This window comes from Mobula birostris, chromosome 14 (assembly GCF_030028105.1).
Source record: "Mobula birostris isolate sMobBir1 chromosome 14, sMobBir1.hap1, whole genome shotgun sequence".
Lineage (NCBI taxonomy): Eukaryota > Metazoa > Chordata > Chondrichthyes > Myliobatiformes > Myliobatidae > Mobula > Mobula birostris.
In genome coordinates, this window is record NC_092383.1 from 97,623,551 (window position 1) to 97,640,093 (window position 16,543).

General features: G+C 47.2%; 1 protein-coding gene across 1 annotated transcript in view; it reads left to right on the forward strand.

Moving 5' to 3' along the window:
- The window catches only part of LOC140210141 (SLAM family member 8-like), a 35,560-nt gene that overhangs the window by 7,709 nt on the left and 11,308 nt on the right, over positions 1–16,543 (forward strand). The window contains exons 2-4 of the mRNA XM_072279019.1: positions 4,673–4,993; positions 9,544–9,810; positions 14,381–14,689. Coding sequence (XP_072135120.1) covers positions 4,673–4,993; positions 9,544–9,810; positions 14,381–14,689 — 897 coding nt within the window. The remainder of the gene's footprint in view (positions 1–4,672; positions 4,994–9,543; positions 9,811–14,380; positions 14,690–16,543) is intronic.

The window sequence follows — 16,543 nt, forward strand, 5'->3', positions numbered from 1 at the left end:
TGCCTATTCCCATCGACCTGCACTGGGACCAAACAACTCAATTCCCCTACCATCCATGTACCGATCCAAACTTTTCTTAAACGTTGAAATTGAGTTTGCATGAACCACCTGTGCTGTCAGCTTATTCCACACTCTCACAGTCCTCTGAGTGAAGGAGGTTTCCCTCAAGCTCCCCTTAATCTTTTCACCTTTCACCCTTAACTCATGACCTCCAGTTGCAGTCCCATCCAACCTCAGTGGAAAAAGCCTGCTTGCATTTACCCTATCTATACCTCTTACAATTTTGTATACCTCTGAAACCCCCTTATACTGGGTGTCTCTGGAAACCTGGCTTGTTAGCCCCTCGCTAACAGCCACTAAATTCTGATAAACCCACCTTTCTCTGGCTTCGTACATCTAGGGTGCACACAACTTGTGTCCTGCCAAATCTGTGAGCTTAGGATGTCTCGCCCACCCGAAACCTGGCTTGTGTGAATGCTGTGTGATTTACTGCCCCCGGCAAGGGATAACAGATCGTACAGTGCATACTATTAAAAATAAGTATATTTAAGAATGTTAATTTAAACAAACAGTTATTAAATGAAAGAAAGAAAAAAAAAAGGCCATTACTCTTAAATATTCAAATGTGCACTTAAGTTGGGGATCATCTTGAACTCCTCTGTCACTGACATGCTGGTCCCTCGGTCTGCGTAAAAGCACAAAGCACCTTCTGAACGTCACTCAAAATCCATCTGAAACAAACGGCTCTCCCAAGGGAGTATTGGGTCTTCCTCTTGATGCCGTTTATCTGTACAAAGCACCTTCTGCAATAGGAATGGCATCCTCAGCCATCTTTTCCCCCTGTCTTCTTCCAGCTCCCACCAACAAAGACCTTCTCCCAATCCAACCATTCTGATTGGCTGACAGCACATTCCTAAGTTGAATAGAAAACCTTTTAACTTAGTTCAAACTCAAACAGAACAGACTGCACTTACAGAACTGCTAAAATGAAATACCTATGGCATAGCATTATACATTCATCACATAGAACCATAGGACCATAGAAACTACAGCACAGAAACAGGCTCCTTGGCCCTTCTTGGCTGTGCCGAACCATTTTCTGCCTAGTCCCACTGACCTGCACACGGACCATATCCCTCCATACACCTCCCATCCATGTATCTGTCCAATTTATTCTTAAATGTTAAAAAAGAACCCACATTTACCACCTCGTCTGGCAGCTCATTCCATACTCCCACCACTCTCTGTGTGAAGGAGCCCCCCCTAATGTTCCCTTTAAACTTTTCCCCACTCACCTTTAACCCATGTCCTCTGGTTTTTTTCTCCCCTTGCCTCAGTGGAAAAAGCCTGCTTGCATTCACTCTATCTATACCCATCATAATTTTATATACCTCTGTTAATTCTCCCCTCATTCTTCTACGCTCCAGGGAAAAAAGTCCTAACCTATTCAACCTTTCTCTGTAACTGAGTTTCTCAAGTCCCGGCAACATCCTTGTAAACCTTCTCTGCACTCTTTCAACCTTATTTATATCCTTCCTGTAATTTGGTGACCAAAACTGAACACAATACTCCAGATTCGGCCTCACCAATGCCTTATACAACCTCATCATAACATTCCAGCTCTTATACTCAATACTTCGATTAATAAAGGCCAATGTACCAAAAGCTCTCTTTACGACCCTGTCTACCTGTGATGACACTTCTAGGGAATTTTGTATCTGTATTCTCAGATCCCTCTGTTCCACTGCACTCCTCAGTGCCTTACCATTAACCCTGTATGTTCTACGTTGGTTTGTCCTTCCAACGTGCAATACCTCACACTTGTCAGTATTAAACTCCATCTGCCATTTTTCAGCCCATTTTTCCAGCTGGTCCAAGTCCCTCTGCAGGCTCTGAAAACCTTCCTCACTGTCTACTACACCTCCAATCTTTGTATCATCAGCAAACTTGCTGATCCAATTTACCACATTATCATCCAGATCATTGATATAGATGACAAATAACAATGGACCCAGCACTGATCCCTGTGGCACACCACTAGTCACAGGCCTCCACTCAGAGAAGCAATTTTCTACCACCACTCTCTGGCTTCTTCCATCGAGCCAATGTCCAATCCAATTTACCACCTCTCCATGTATACCTAGTGACTGAATTTTCCTAACTAACCTCCCATGCAGGACCTTGTCAAAGGCCTTACTGAAGTCCATGTAGACAATATCCACTGCCTTCCCTTCATCCACTTTCCTGATAACCTCCTCGAAAAACTCCAACAGATTGGTCAAACATGACCTACCACGCACAAAGCCATGTTGACTCTCCCTAATAAGCCCCTGTCTATCCAAATGCTTGTAGATTCTGTCTCTTAGTACTCCCTCCAATAACTTACCTACTACTGACGTTAAACTCACCGGCCTATAATTTCCCAGATTACTTTTTGATCCTTTTTTAAACAATGGAACAACATGAACCACTCTCCAATCCTCCGGCACTTCACCCGTAGACAGCGACATTTTAAATATTTCTGCCAGGACCCCTGCAATTTCAACACTAGTCTCCTTCAAGGTCCGAGGGAATACCCTGTCAGGTCCCGGGGATTTATCCACTTTAATTTTCCTCAAGACAGCAAGCACCTCCTCCTTTTCAATCCGTACAGTTGCCATGGTTTCACTACTTGATTCCCTCAATTCCATAGATTTCATGCCAGCTTCCTTAGTAAATACAGACGCAAAAAAAACCTATTTAAGATCTCCCCCATTTCCTTTGGTTCTGCACAAAGCCGACCACTCTGATCTTCAAGAGGACCAATTTTATCCCTTACAATCCTTTTGCTCTTAATATACCTGTAAAAGCTCTTTGGATTATCCTTCACTTTGACAGCCAAGGCAACCTCATGTCTTCTTTTAGCCCTCCTGATCACGTTCTTAAATATTTTCTTGCACTTCTTATACTCCTCAAGCACCTTACTTACTCCCTGCTTCCTATACACGTCATACAACTCCCTCTTCTTCTTTATCAGAGTTGGAATATCCCTTGAGAACCAAGGTTCCTTATTCCTATTCAATTTGCCTTTAATCCTGACAGGAACATACAAACTCGGCACTCTCAAAATTTCCCCTTTGAAGGCTTCCCACCTACCAATCACATTTTTGCCAGAGAACAACCTGTCCCAATCCACGCTTTTTAGATCCTTTCTCATTTCTTCAAATTTAGCCTTCTTCCAGTTCAGAACCTCAACCCTAGGACCAGATCTATCCTTGTCCATGATCAAATTGAAACTAATGGCGTTATGATCACTGGAACCAAAGTGCTCCCCTACACAGACTTCCGTCACTTGCCCGAATTCGTTTCCTAACAGGAGATCCAATATTGCATCCCCTCTAGTTGGTCCCTCTATATACTGATTTAGAAAACTTTCCTGAACACATTTTACAAACTCTAAACCATCTAGACCCCTAACAGTATGGGAGTACCAATCAATGTATGGAAAATTAAAATCCCCTACCACCGCAACTTCATGTTTCCTGCAGTTGTCTGCTATCTCTCTGCAGATTTGCTCTTCCAAGTCTCGTTGACTATTGGGTGCTCTGTAATACAATCCCACTAATGTGGCCATACCTTTCCTGTTTCTCAGCTCCACCCATAGGGACTCAGTAGACAAGCCCTCTAATCTGTCCTGCCTGAGCACTGCTGTAATATTTTCCCTAACAAGCAACATACTCTAAATCTTCTGCATTCTCAGGAACACAGTCATAACTTGTTCAATGTTTCCTGATAATTCAGGTCCACTGGACCCAGCAATTTTCTTTGTACCCCTTCAAGCTTGTTTACATCATTCCAACAGAACAGTGAGAAAGGCAGTGATTGACCTTGGATTCCAGCACAGCAGTGGGGAAGCAGAGGGTGTCACTGGATACCAGCACAGCAGTGGGGAAGCACAGGGTGACACTGAATACCAGCACAGCGGCGGGGAAGCAGAGATTGACTTTAGTCTCCAGTACATACAGTAAGTGGAGCGAGAAACGGCTCAGCCTGAGTTCCAGTTTAGCAACAGGTCAATGAGCTGTGATATTGAACGGTGGTTACATGAGGTTGCCTCCTGCTTCTGTATCAGAGGAAATATTTCTCAACTCATCATACTGCCGAATTCTCCTACTTTCTCTCCACCCACACTGCAGTGATTATCAGCTCCCCCCGCAACCTGTTCACAAAACCTCGGCCAGGAGCAACAAACCGCCTCACCTTCTCCCTCACTCCTCCTTCAGGGATCCGTGGATGTGCCCGACAAGGCCCCACTCCGAGCTCCCTCTGTCCCTCACAGCACTCACGAACTTCCATTTATCACATGTTCCCTCAACACGTTCGCCTCCCCAAGCACCTCACCCAACCCTTCTCCCGACTGGCTCTCATTTTTCATGCCTGTGCCCCTCTGACCTGCCTTTGATATCTGGCTGCAGGCTGCAACTTCCATCCTCCGGACTCGGTGCAAAGAGTCTTCACTCTGTTCCTCCCTTGAGCTTACCGTGTACTGTTGGAATGGTGGTCTGCTTCTCTCACAGGGCCGGGAGACAAACAATGAGACCCATCACCCACTCTTGTAACTCTGATTCTCCCAGTCTGATTCATCCTCCAGTTACTGAGCTCATCTGCTGACTGTCTCCTCTTGTCTCCTCAGCTGGGACTGGGGATTCCTCTACCACTGTGAACGGAACTCGGGGACGCTCAGTCTCCTTACCTCCTGGGATACCAGTCGGACCAGACATTGCTCAGCTTGTGTGGAGACGGTTCTCACCCAGGGCGAAGATAGTGACATATTCAAACAAGAACAGTGACTATTACGGATCTGAGGAGTACAAGAGACGGATAATTCTTCATCCCAGGAACTTCAGTCTGGAAATCCATGATCTACAGAAAAGTGACTCTGATGATTATGAGGTGTCTGTTACAGCATTTTCAGGAGCACAGACTCAGAACAAAATGCGACTGGAGGTGTACGGTGAGTGAGACACCACGGAGAGGCTCAGGTTTCTTCGGTTCCTGAAACACCCCCAATTAATGGGTGAGGGCAGATCCTGTGTGCTTCCCTGTTTACTGAACCCTACTGACCGCCCGTGTCCAGAGCTGGGCTCATGGTCCCAGTGTAGTGGGATTGAGACAGTCTGGGGAACACACTTACCACATCCCCTGAGACTGAGTCAGAGCCCGAGAAGAAGTAATGATGACTCTCATTATTCTGAGTCCAGAGGAAATCAGCACTTAGGTGGACTATGGAAGATGTGGTTACAGGGTGAGCGTTTAAACAGCATTTGGCCAGGTTCATGGATGAAAGGTCTGGAGGCAAATGGGACTAGCTTAGAACAGCACAGAGATTGTTGAGTTGGGCTGAATGGCCTCTTTCCATTGATGTTTCTCTACTTGACCCATGGGAACCTGAACTGAACAATGGACCCATAAGGTGGGAGGATCTGTAAAGGGGGTGAGTGGTCTGTGGGTCACTGTATCCCCAGTTAAAGATCTGGTCTGTCATGTTCAGGGATTCAAGTTATCCCATCAGTTTCCCAGGGCACTACTTGTTAATTGCCCAGACTGAGCTCAGCAAAGTGTTTATTCCTCAGCCTTCATGCTGTGCTGTGCTGACTGATACCCTGTGTACTCATTACACTGAATATAGTGTCCCAGTGAGTGACACGGTACACGGGCACAACAGCACACTCACACACACCAATATGGTTCCTGACTCACTCTAGCAATAACATTACATTCAAAGTAGACTGCAGACTGCAATATCGAAACAGTGATCTGTTTGTTGGTCTCCTCTCTCGCTGTGGAAGGGACGACACCTCTCTCTCCCTGTGGCATGTTGAAGTGCTGGTTTGTGGACTATAGTTTTTGATGGACCTCGATCATGGTCTCTTTGGGGGTTTGCTATCGCTTGCCTGAAGGTGGTGTGGGGCTGATGCTTCCTGCTGGAATGTGGGTGAAACGGGAAGTGGGGAAGGTTCATGCTTTGCTGCCACTTGTGCGTGAGAGGGGGGTGGGGGGACTTTGTGGTTCCAACATTTTTCTGTCAGTCATTCTTTGGGGTTTTCTTCTGTTTCGTGGATGTCTGTGAAGTGTGAGAATTTCAGGTTGGATACTGTATGCATTCTCTGATATTAAATTGAACCAATGAACCATTGAAAATAATCTCACCCAGCAACATCCATCTGAAGTTTGGCTGAGAAATGTTCTCTCTTCCATCCCAGGGTTAACTGGTTTCCATTGGAGGGATAACATTAGAAAATGAGAAATAGGGGTAGCAGGCCAATCCGCCCCCAAGCCTAGTCCTGTCAGGGTTGGTTTGGCAGCCTCAGGTCCACTTTCCTGCCTGTTCCCCACACCCACAACTCCTCGTCTCTGTGTGAAATGGGCAGACACTTATTCTGATGCTGTGTCCTCACTCTAGGTTCCACCCTCTACCCCACAAGGTGGCGCATCCTCGTAGCTCCCCCGACTGTTGATTCACTCCAGGCAGGTCCTGTCCTTGACTATTTCACACCTGCTCCCAGTCTTTGTGATCATTGCTGTCACTTGGTAACTTTACCAACTAAGGGCATTAACCCCTCTTCATCTGTTACAACTTCAGTGAGACAGAGGACACCTAAATAGTCTCACCAAGAACTCCCAATTAATTCTGACCTGAAAAGCATGGACCCAAGCTCTGTAATGAAGACAGGGAGTTTATTTAACTATCATGGAGAAACAGAGTCGACACTTAACAATACAATTACTGACAGTGAGACTCCAATGTTTTCAATGGCTTGATCAGCTCCATTCATAGATCCTGCTGGCTGCTCCATCTACGTCATCCAGACGTCTGCTGATATTCCGCAGCTCTGCCTTTCCCTGTTCTCCCAGAGGATGTCAGAGGTCATAGATTGTTTTGGCTGAATTATTCAGCTATTGCTGCCTCTCTGACTGGATGTCTGTGACAAGGCGAGTGCTGCAGGGATTTGTGCTAGGTCCATTGTTGTTTGCCATCTATATCAACGACCTGGGCAATAATGTGGTTAACTGGATCAGCAAATTTGCAGATGACATCAAGATTAGGGATATAGTAGACAGCAAGGAAGACCATCAGATCTTGCAGCGGGGTCTGGACCAGCTGAAAATGGACTGAAAAATGGCACATGGAATTTAATGCCGATAAGTGTGACGTGTTTTTCTTTGGTAGGACCAACCAGGGTAGATCTTACACTGTGAATGGTATGCCACTGAGAAGTGTAGTAGAACGAAGGGATATAGTAATACAGGTCTATAATTCATCGGAAGTGGTGTCAGAGGTAGATAGGGTCGTAAAGAAGAATTTTGGAACATTAGCCTTCATAAAGCAAAGTATTGAGTACAGGAGTTGGCATGTTAGTTGAAGTTGCATAAAATGTTGATGAGGCCTACTTTGGAATATTATGTGCGGTGTTGGTCACCTGCCTACAGGAAAGATGTAAATAAGGTTGAAAGAGTGCAGAGAAAATTTACAAGGTTGTTGCCGGGTCTGGAAGATGTGAGTTATAAGGAAAGATTGAATAGGTTAGGACATTATTCCTTGGAATGTAAAAGACTGAGGGGACACTTGATTGAGATATACAAAATTATGAGGGTATAAATAGAGTAAATGCAAACAGGCTTTTTTTCACTGCAGTTGGGTAGGACTACAAACAGAGGTCATGGGTTAAGGGTGAAAGGTGAAAAGTTTAGGGGGAACATGAGGGAAAAATTCTTCACAGAGGGTCATGAGAATATGAAATGAGCTGTCACCAGAAGGGCAAGCTCAATTTCAACAGTTAAGAGAAGTTTGGACAGGTACATGTATGGTACTGTATGGAGAGCTATGTTCCCGGCACTGGTCGATTGGAGCAGACAGTTTAAATGATTTTGGCATGGAGCAGATGGACCAAAGATCTGTTACTGTGCTGTAATCTTCTATGACTTGATGACTGTTCTAAACTCTGGGATGGTGTCTTTTCTATGTTGTAAGTGAATTGCGGACAAGTGTACATGGATAGGAGGCTGGTTTCCATGATATACTTAGTTGTGTTCACAACTCTCTGCAGTTTCTTACGGTCACATACAAAACAGTTGCCATAACAAGTGTGATGCACCCATGATGCTTTCTATGGTGCATCTACAAAAGCTGGTGAGGGTTAAAGGGGACATGCCAATGGTTTTTAGTGTGTTGAAGTGCTGTTCTTTTCTGCGAGTGAGTGGGCTGGGGACTGTTATTATTGCAGTTAATTTTTGTGAGTGAGGGGTTTGGGGACTGTTACTGTCACTGTTCTTTTCTGCGAGTGAGGGGGCCAGGGACTGTTATTGTGGAAGTTAATTTTTGCGAGTGAGAGGGTCGGGGACTGTTATTGTGGCTGGTCTTTTCTGTGAGTGAGGGGTGTTGGGGATGGTCATTGTCACTTTTTTTTTTGCTGTGGGAAAGGGGGGATTTTGGGGACTGTGACTTCTGTTTCTTCTCTTTTTTTGTGTCCGGGAAGAGTTAATGGCTTTTCATTCAGCAATACCATTTCTTTCTGTGTTTGGTGGCTATCTGAAGTAGAGACATATCAGAGTTGTATTGTACACACATACTTATGAAGCTTTGAACCTTTATTGAGTTTGACCAGGACTGTCTATCGGTGATGTTCAGTCCTGCGAACTTCAGCCTTCTCAGCTTCGACACTGTTGTGGTTAAGGATTGTCTATCCTCACTCTCCGCACCACCCACCCCCAACATTTTGAAGTCAATGACCAACTCTTGTTTTACTGACATTGAGAAAGATGGCTGTCATGGCAATACATCACTAGGCTCTTTACCTCACTCCTCGGCTCTGACTCATCATTATTTGAGATTTGGCCGACTATGGTGGTGCTACTGCCAACTGAGGGGATGAGAGGTGATCACACTGAAACATCCAAACACCTCATCGGGTTCTGCAGGATGGAGCCCTGGCTGGAGTGATAGAATATGAGCTCAGCTGCTCCAGACTAAGAGAGGATGAAATACACGGGAGAAATCACACCCAGAGGGTAGTGAATTTTCACAGCTCTTTACTAAACAGCACTACAGAAGTTCAGTCACATGGGGTATTCAACGTAGATGTGGATGGTTTTTGGATATCAAGGGAATTAAAGGATGTGAGTTTGGTGCAGGAAAATGAGGTGGAGGGCAATCAGCCATGAATGGGGCAGCAGACAGGAAGGGGCTGAATGGTCAAACATAAAGTTTCTACTGAACAATTAAATGGAGCTGGAATGAATTCCTGCAATACAGAGACATCAGCAAGACATGACGCAGCTTTATGAGTAACTCTTGTGAAAGAGGGTGCAGCACTTGTGGGAACTTCCTCCAGCAGTAACTGGCTGAACTGAAGGGTGAGAGAAGAGTTAAACTGTTGGGTTGGAAATGAGTTGGGATTGGCATAAATTTCATTTGTTTCTGTTGGGATGGAATGCGGGAGTTGGGGATTAAGGTGTCGATAAGGATCTTCTTAATTCACCTTTCTTTTTCTGTCTCGACCTCAGATCCTGTGTCAGGTACAGTCATCATGGTTCAGTACATCGTCAAGACTTGCAATATCATCTTGATCTGCTCTGAAGATTCAGGCAACTCCATTTTCAGGTGGTGGAGGGGAGGAGAAGTTGTGGGAACTGGCAGCTACTATCACCTCCAGCAGCATGGAGAGGCGAAAGGGGACGAAGAAGTCCTGTATAAGTGTGAGGCCCGGAACCCCGTCAGTAACGAAATGACAGAGGTCTGGCTGGGAGACATCTGTGGAAAGAACAAATCTGGTGAGTGTCAGAGGGAGCAATTGGAATTTAGAGAGGCTGCCCAGACTGTTCAATAAGATAGTGCTGATGGAGTTTTACTTTGTGTCTAATCTGCGCCCTTTTACAAAAAAAAGTTTACATACATTCACTGACTTTCATGAGAATGGTTCTCATTTTAAAACATGGACATCCCTGTCCAGGACACATTCCAGTCCCGGAATATCCACTGATCGAAGAAGACATGGTATGCTTCCTTCCCCAGGGACACCTGAGCATGGACATTTCCTCAGAAGAGGCACAGGCATTTGGTTCAGTCAGGAACCTCGATAGCTCTTTGTCAGGAACTAGGAATTCCAGGCTGAGGTAGACAGACAACAAATTTTCCTCCTCACTGGGTTGACTCTTGCTGTCCTGTGCTGGCTCTTGGTCTGGGGAAGGTTTCTTCACCCCAGTCATCTGGGAGCTGTCCACACAAGACTGTAATCAACCTTTCTTCCCACACAGCCTTGGGAGATGTGGGCCATTCACCTGGGGGTGTGGAGGAAGTTCACTGGGGTTAAACAAAATCAGTGCATTTATAACCCCACCCCACGGATTTGTCATCCTCTCCAAACACCCTCAACATTGCTCTGCCAGACTGACATTATATAACAGAAGGAAAGCTTTTCCTTTTGTGCAAGAATAAACTGTTCTCTGTGTGCTCACTCCCTCCACTGAGGCTGATGACAGTCTGGGCCCTCCCCACCTCCCCCTCTTTTCCATTGTCCCACACACTGACTGGCGATTTCCAATTGTAAATTCAGCTGAGTATTTCTTTATAAATATGATTTTCATATTAACATACACACTCGCATTGCAATATGTACATAATTGAAGTTAACACATTGCCCTCTAGAGAGCCCATGTGCTCCTTCTCCTGGGACACGCAGGTATGGACACAACTCCAGAAGAAGGGCATTTGGCTCAGGGAAAACCCTCAAGTGGCCACCACTTGGATCCGAAAATGGTCACCTTGGCCAGGCCCAAGAGCAGACCGATCTGGAGAATTCCCAAGAGACTCACCTGCCTTTGCATTGAGTGACCAAAGGTCACAAGGGTAGGGCTGAGGTGCAGCAGACCTTGAGGTACAGTGCCTTCACATGGTTCAGTAGTCCTACAGCCTCTCACACTCCATATATACATGATACACTCTCTCCTCAAGGCTGCAGAAATGAGAGGTGGCTAGGGAGCCCGTTAATTGACTTGGGAACCTGTCACACAACATTCTCTTCTCCAGGCCCCAGTGTCCAGTGTGAAAAACTGAAGAGTTTGCAGGAGCAGCCTGCAAAAGAAATACCTCTGCTCCTGGAGAAATGTCATAGAGAGGCCAGATCTCAAGAGGAGCCTCTGAGCCTTGGTCTGATGAATAGTTCTGGCCGTGGGTGGCAATCTGGTCTGAACGACCCTCAGTGATGAGTCTCCTCAACACCCGTTGTGACAGAACGGCCGGAGGCTTCAGCTATGAGTCTCATCCAATCCACTGCTTCATCCACCCACCCATCCATGGAGCCAGAAAGTCTCTCACTGCTGGTGGAGGAACACTCTGAATGAAGGTGACCGTCCCAGTTCAGTACAACAGAGCAGGACAGCTGATATCTATTGCTGGGAGTCCTCCCGAGGGACAGTGTCTCTGGTAGATACACCACACCACCAGTCTGGGAGGATGCCCAGTGTGAAGATAACCCTGCAGGGTCTGAAAGTGGAACATTTCAGCCTGCCCTGTCCTAGAGGTCTGTGTTGAGACATTGTAGATGGGTTTGACTCTGTATGTAACCCTAGCCTGCCCTGTCCTAGAGGTGTGTGTCGGGACATTGTAGAGGGTTTGACTGTATATAAACCCAGCTCTCCCTGGTGTGGGAACCCATAATGATGGGCCCACAGATGTTGGGAACTCATGAAACTGAGGAAGGTCATGTGGCCCATTGTGAACCAGCTCTGAAATTACTGAATCACCAGAAGATTTCAGCAAATGTGGCTCTTCAGCCTGTCAATTCCTGCTAGCTTCATGCTGTATCAGTCCAGCTCATTTCACATATTCACACCTCTCTCTCTCTCTCTCATTCAGTGAGAGAGTGACTGGTCCTATTCATGCAGGGTTTGATCTGTGTGAGGACCATCATGGCCTCCACCTCCCCTCCCAACACATGACAATGTTTTCCCTGGAGTACACTCCCCACTTCCCTCTCACCGTTCGGTCTAGTACTTTCTGTGGCTCTTGGTATTGTCTTCTCTGCCCAGAGACAGAGATCCTTTCTGTTTAGTCAGAGACCCTCATCGTTTCACCACCCTATTAAATCTGCCCTCAGCCTCTGTTCCCTCATTGTGCCATGACCCCTCCATCAACCTTCCCCAGCCCTGTTCCATCCACAGAGCTCTCTTGTCCTGCCTCAGCTCTGACCATCCCCACCCAGACATTCATTATCCCCGTTCACAGATCTGGGATCCTGATCAACAAATGCAGGGATACAGACTGCCTCACCCTCTTGTCATTCCTCATTCAAAGATCTGTGGGCAAGTTCCCTTTGTCCCTCCACACCACTTACACTCTCCCATTCATCCCACCTTCCCTCATCATGTTCACCTTCCCCAAACAGTACCCCCACTGCATCCGTGGATGGGGTCCAATTTGTCATGTCTGTGCCCCACCACGCCCAGCTCTGCCCCCTCTATTGATATCTGGCTGCAAGTTGCAACTTCCTTCCTCAGGACCAGGTGCAAGAAGTCTTCACTCTTCCCTGTGTGGGCTCAGTGTGGCCCAGCTCTCTCACTGGGCTGGGACCCAGACAATGTGCCAGCAGACTCCCCTCAAGCCATCAGGCTAATCTACACCTCCACCGATAAACCCACCACCATTATGTTGTAACTTCCTGTCAGAGTAACATAATGTACAGATATTCCACTACCTATTGTCACTTTATGAACATGCAATCAGTTTATGTACATCAGCTACTCTTATGTAGGATTTCGGCCCAAAATGTCAACCGTTTATTCATTTCCATTGATGCTGCCTGACCTGCTGAGTTCCTCCAGCATTTTGTGTTTTGCTTTGGGTTTCCAGCATCCGCTGCCTGTCTCATGTCTATGTTTATTGTTTTGTTTATGCTTCATGTTTTTTTTATGCTACATCGGATCCAGTGACAATTATTTTGTTCTCCGTTACACTTGTGTACTGAAGTGTGACAATAAACTGTCATGGTCCGGATCGGGGTCCCTTTAAATTTACTTTGTTTATGTTACGATCCGGACCGTTGACTCCCTGTTGCCCTTTGGTTCCCTGTTTTCCCGTGTCTCTCGGCTTTGGTGATTGGAGGCAATTTACTCTCGACTGAACCGATAGTTTATGGTCTCCGGCTTTCAGCCGTTCGGCGCAAGAGCGTTTGCAAAGTCGCCAAAGGTACAGTGTGCCAATGTCATCTGGCCGGAGCAAGCCTAGTCTCCGCCCGAAGCGAGTGCCGGTAATTCGCCTTTCCTCACCGGAGCAACCCTGTCAAGTTACCTTGCCAAAGCGAGCTTGCAAAGTTTCCTCACCGAGGTGGGTCCGTCAGTTAACCCACCGGAGGGAATCAAGAACCGCTGTCCACTGTTTCCGGGCCGAGTCGAGAGCTCGCCACTACCCAGAGGCTCCAAATCAGGTCCGGCTCCAGGGGCATCCAAGTACCAAGTCGAGTCCCGGCCCTGGCGGCATCCAAGTACTGAGTCGAGTCCCGGCCCTGGTGGTCTATGATTCCTGTCCTACCCCACTGTCTGAACCCCTTCTCTGTCCCTCTCGCCTCTCGCCCTTGTCTGCAGCCCTTGCCTGCACTTCGGTCTAGTTCTATTGCCGGAGCTAGATAGGTACTGTCTGGTGTTCTTTTGTGTTGGTCTCATCTTGTCCTTGCCTCCATGGGGTAAGTATGAACACCTTGCCATTGCCCCGCAGGGGGTCATGTCTTGTCATATCTTGTCCTCACCTCCGTGGGGTAAGTCAGGCCGTCTTGCCATTGCCCCGTGGGGGTGTCATGAGTCCCGGCCCTATGTCCTGTACCCAAGGAGGGGTCCCGACTCTGTGTTCTGTGTATGTGTCCATGGTTCCATGTGCCTGCTCTCCCAAGACTGAGGTTCTGTTTTTCCATGTTCCTCCTCTCCCTAGCCCCTGTCATGTCCATGCCTGGTTCTGGGGTCCAAGCCCGGGGCAAGACCCAGGTACTGGGTCCTTGCCCAGTCTCTGGCTCGGAGTCCATACCCTAGCCTCTTCATGTCACTGCTGGTTCTGGGATCCAATTCCGAGTCCTAGCCCAGACCCCTAGTCCCAGCCTAGTCGTAGTCCTGAGTCCTTGTCCAGTTCGCTATTCCTGCTTCTGCTTTGCTCTCCTGGTATCAAACAATAAACTCAATTTAATTAACCTCACAAGATGTGTCTTGCATTTCGGTCCACCCTTGCTCCCAATGCCCCACCATTGTGACATAAACAACCTTGGATTTGAATCCTGAAACTTGAAATGGCTGCTCCTGTGTCTGTGATTCCTCAGCACTAATTCCTCCTCCTGATAACTGTTTTCACTTGTCTCCTCAGATGAGATTCTCGTCCTGGAAGGTGCCCTCGGAAAAGTGGCTCGGTTAACTCCTGAGATCCTAAAAGCACCAAAAATTACCAATGTTGTGTGGAGAATATTATCAGACTCAACCAAGATAGCAGAATGCATGAATGGGAAATTGACATATCTCAATACTAAAAAGTACAAGCAACGGATAAAATGTCATCCAGGGGACTGTAGTTTAATAATCCATGATCAACAGAAAGAGGACACTGATGTTTATGAGGTGATTGTTACAGCAAGTACAGGAACACGGACTAGGAGGAAAGTGCAACTGAAGGTAGCTGGTAAGTGAGATACTGTGAAGGGGTCCGGGTTTCACCAGTTCCTGAAACACCCCTAATTAATGGGTGAGGGCAGATCCTGTGTGTTCCCCTGTTTTCTGAGCCCCACTGTCTGCCCGTGTCCAGAGCTGGGCTCATGGTCCCAGTGTAGTGGGATTGAGCCAGTGTGAGGCTCGAGGACACACTTACCACATCCCCAGAGACTGGACCAGAGGCTGTGAAGCAACAAACTGCCAATGGGAAACCACATGACTCTGAGGCTGGAGGAGCTGAGTACATATGGAGTGGAAAACAGAGCAATAGCCAATGGGGTGGGAGGGACTGTAATGGATGGGCCAAATGGTCTATATCTGTGGGTCACGGTTAAACAGATCCCACAGCATCTCCAGGTCAAAGGTATGGTCTGTCATGTTCAGGGATCCCAGTTCCGTCTATTTCTCAGAGCACTGCTTGCTAATGGCCCAGACTGCGGTCTGAGCTCAGCAAAGTACACAGATACAAGAGCACACCCACACCCAGCATAACAGAATCACAAGCAAGAGAAAATCTGCAGATGCTGGACATCTGAGCAACACACACAAAATGCTGGAGAAACTCAGCAGGCCAGGCAGCACCGAAGGAAAAAAGTACAGTCGACGTTTCAGGCCAAAACCCTTTGGCAGTCCTTTGAAGGGTCATGACCTATAACGTCGACTGTTTACTCTTTTCCATACTTTTGATTTTTGTTTATTAATTGAAGGGTAAAATGAAATACAGTACAACAAGTAAATCTTTCATGTTTCAAAACTTTTTCTAGCTGCATCCAATTCCTGCTGCATGGCAACAAAGGCTATGTGCATGAGGGCATTTCAGTTATTGCGCAGCCATGTGCCTGTGCAGTTTTAGAGGGAACAGTGCTGAGGTAATAATAAGCTGTCACTTTTGCTCAGTGTGACTTTACCCTTCCCCACGGAGCCTCATAGTGACCACAGTGCCAACCACCTGGCTGCTGCTGCTGTGGCCTGAAAGGTCATTTCCCCATCTACCCCCAGCAGCAGCGTCTAAAGGGAAGTACTTGTTGCTGCTCCCTCTACCTTTCCTGGTGTTCACCAACTCATCTGCAGTGTACCTGTGACTACTGCACACAAACTGTTATCAATGATGGTCTCAGCGTCCTGGATGGCCCTGAATATATCCTCCTTCAGTTCCAGCAACTTAGCATGGTCAGTCAGGAGCTGCATAGTTCAAGGGATTGGCTATCATGTCTGTGGACCCAGCAGCTCACTTCATCCCCCAACCCCAAATGGTCTCTGCACCTCAAGACCACCCTTCAACTTAGTGAGAGTATTTCCTCCTTCCCTGAGGGGTACAGAGGCTCAGACACTCTATCAAACAGGAAGTCACCACCTCCAACACTCCATCCTCTTGCCTGACTTCCCCAGCCTTGGAACAGGTGGACTTCCCAAGGTCAGGCCCAGGGAAAGGGCAGTACTGGAGATGGTGGCCAGGTAATGTGAATGGAAGTGTTCAGTTACCCTCTGCACCTTCCTTCCACCCAAAAAGTCCCCTCCCTCCTTACCAGCTGCTGATCCTCACCTACTTCCTCGGGCGTGGGTTAGAGGCCAGGCATAACAGTACTATCCCAGTGGCACAAAGCGCAGCCTGAGGGTTGGGACACACAGCTATCTGTCACTGGGAAGCAAACAATGAACTGCCCGTCAGTAACCTCCTTCCACATCAGCTTGCGGTAGAAAGAGGAGACGTGGCTGCTGTGCTGACGATTGAGTGGGAATGGGGTGATCTCCAGCAGCACCTCCCAGAAGATGCAGATGGTAGAGAAGGAGCTCATGGGGAATAGGCTGATTAGAAAGCTGCTGG